The sequence below is a fragment of the Ranitomeya imitator genome, chromosome 2, assembly GCF_032444005.1.
Source record: "Ranitomeya imitator isolate aRanImi1 chromosome 2, aRanImi1.pri, whole genome shotgun sequence".
Taxonomy (NCBI): domain Eukaryota; kingdom Metazoa; phylum Chordata; class Amphibia; order Anura; family Dendrobatidae; genus Ranitomeya; species Ranitomeya imitator.
Window position 1 is genome coordinate 199,239,135 of NC_091283.1, and position 1,305 is coordinate 199,240,439.

General features: G+C 41.5%; 1 protein-coding gene across 1 annotated transcript in view; it reads left to right on the forward strand.

Moving 5' to 3' along the window:
• The first annotated feature begins 1,170 nt into the window (after positions 1-1,170).
• ADGRD2 (adhesion G protein-coupled receptor D2) overlaps positions 1,171-1,305 on the forward strand; it is a 238,968-nt gene continuing 238,833 nt past the window's right edge. Inside the window, exon 1 of the mRNA XM_069748470.1 lies at positions 1,171-1,216. Within this exon, the coding sequence (XP_069604571.1) occupies positions 1,214-1,216 (3 nt within the window). The 5' untranslated portion in view covers positions 1,171-1,213. The remainder of the gene's footprint in view (positions 1,217-1,305) is intronic.

Below are 1,305 nucleotides of genomic sequence, written 5' to 3' on the forward strand. Positions count from 1 at the left end.
AGCTCCTTTGTTCCTACAGCGGGAATCACTCATAGCAATTGTCTTTGCGCCTGATAGACGTGGGTACAATTGCATGCTGGGAGAGAGCGATGGCTGGGGCGCAGACAGAGAGCCCGTTGTCAGTTACTGACACCACTCACCTGAGTGCCCGCGTCTCGGCAGTCACTGTATGCACTTTTTTTCCCTTCAACGTGTGCTCCTCCATTGGGGAAGCAGGAGGTATCACCCTAGGCAGGTGCCTAACCGTTTTACCACCCCTGGACCACATTAATTGTTAATAGGTCTTATTTAATTGAAAAATGGCACTGTTCCAACTTAAAAATGGTTGAATAACATGGCTCTTGCATATTGATTATGGCTTCCAATCAACTGCGTTTTATAAAACCTCCCAACGTAGCTCAACAGGTCTCATTGACCTTTCATGGCTGTCAACATGAATTGCCCTGCATGAAGCAATGCTAATCTGAATATAGCCTAACACTACTTGTAGCTTTAGGATTTATTTTTCTCTAGCTGCTTGTTGCTGGCTCCATTCAACTATCATATGACGTCATTCGACTCTCCCGGTAGACCCCATTGACTTATAATGGGTGTTGTATTGCCAATGACAAGAGAGCTGCATGCTCTAATGTAAATGTGAGCATGGCCTGCCTGGTACTAAACGATTATGGCTCTGCTCATACATATATGCGTTGCGGTTTCCATTAGGCACTCGTACATCGGAGTCTAGAAGTGCCCAATGAACCCCATTAACTTATAACAAATATTATTGTGTTGACCCCAAGAATAGTGCTTGCATGCTCCAAGCTAAAGTGAGCGTAGCCTTTCACTTCTACTTATATCTTAAGGATTCTTTCTTTCTCAAGCATTTTATGTTTAGCAAAAAAAGAGAATATTGTAATTGAAATGCAGGTTACCAACCTGGCCTTATTCCTTAGAAGACCAGACATTCCTGGCTTGCATTGTTTACTAGCCTGTGATTTCTACTGGAGGATAACACTGTCAATGGAAAATATAGCAATTCTTCGTGGACTAAGTTTTCATTAACATTCTCCAAATTCCCCATTTCTTTATCCATGTTTTATTTTTTATTATTGGGAAATCGCAGGATTTTGTACTTTGTTTTGATCTATGTTTTCTTCTCCCAAGCATGAGATCACAAGGTTTCGTCTCTGCAATTGTCGACATCCTGGAGATTCTATTCAACATCTTGATGGTAAGTTAGACATTACTATTTTAAGGGGAATAGTAAATGCCATCTGTTCAAATGAACCTCTACTAACCCTACTTCTGTGGTAGGAGCAC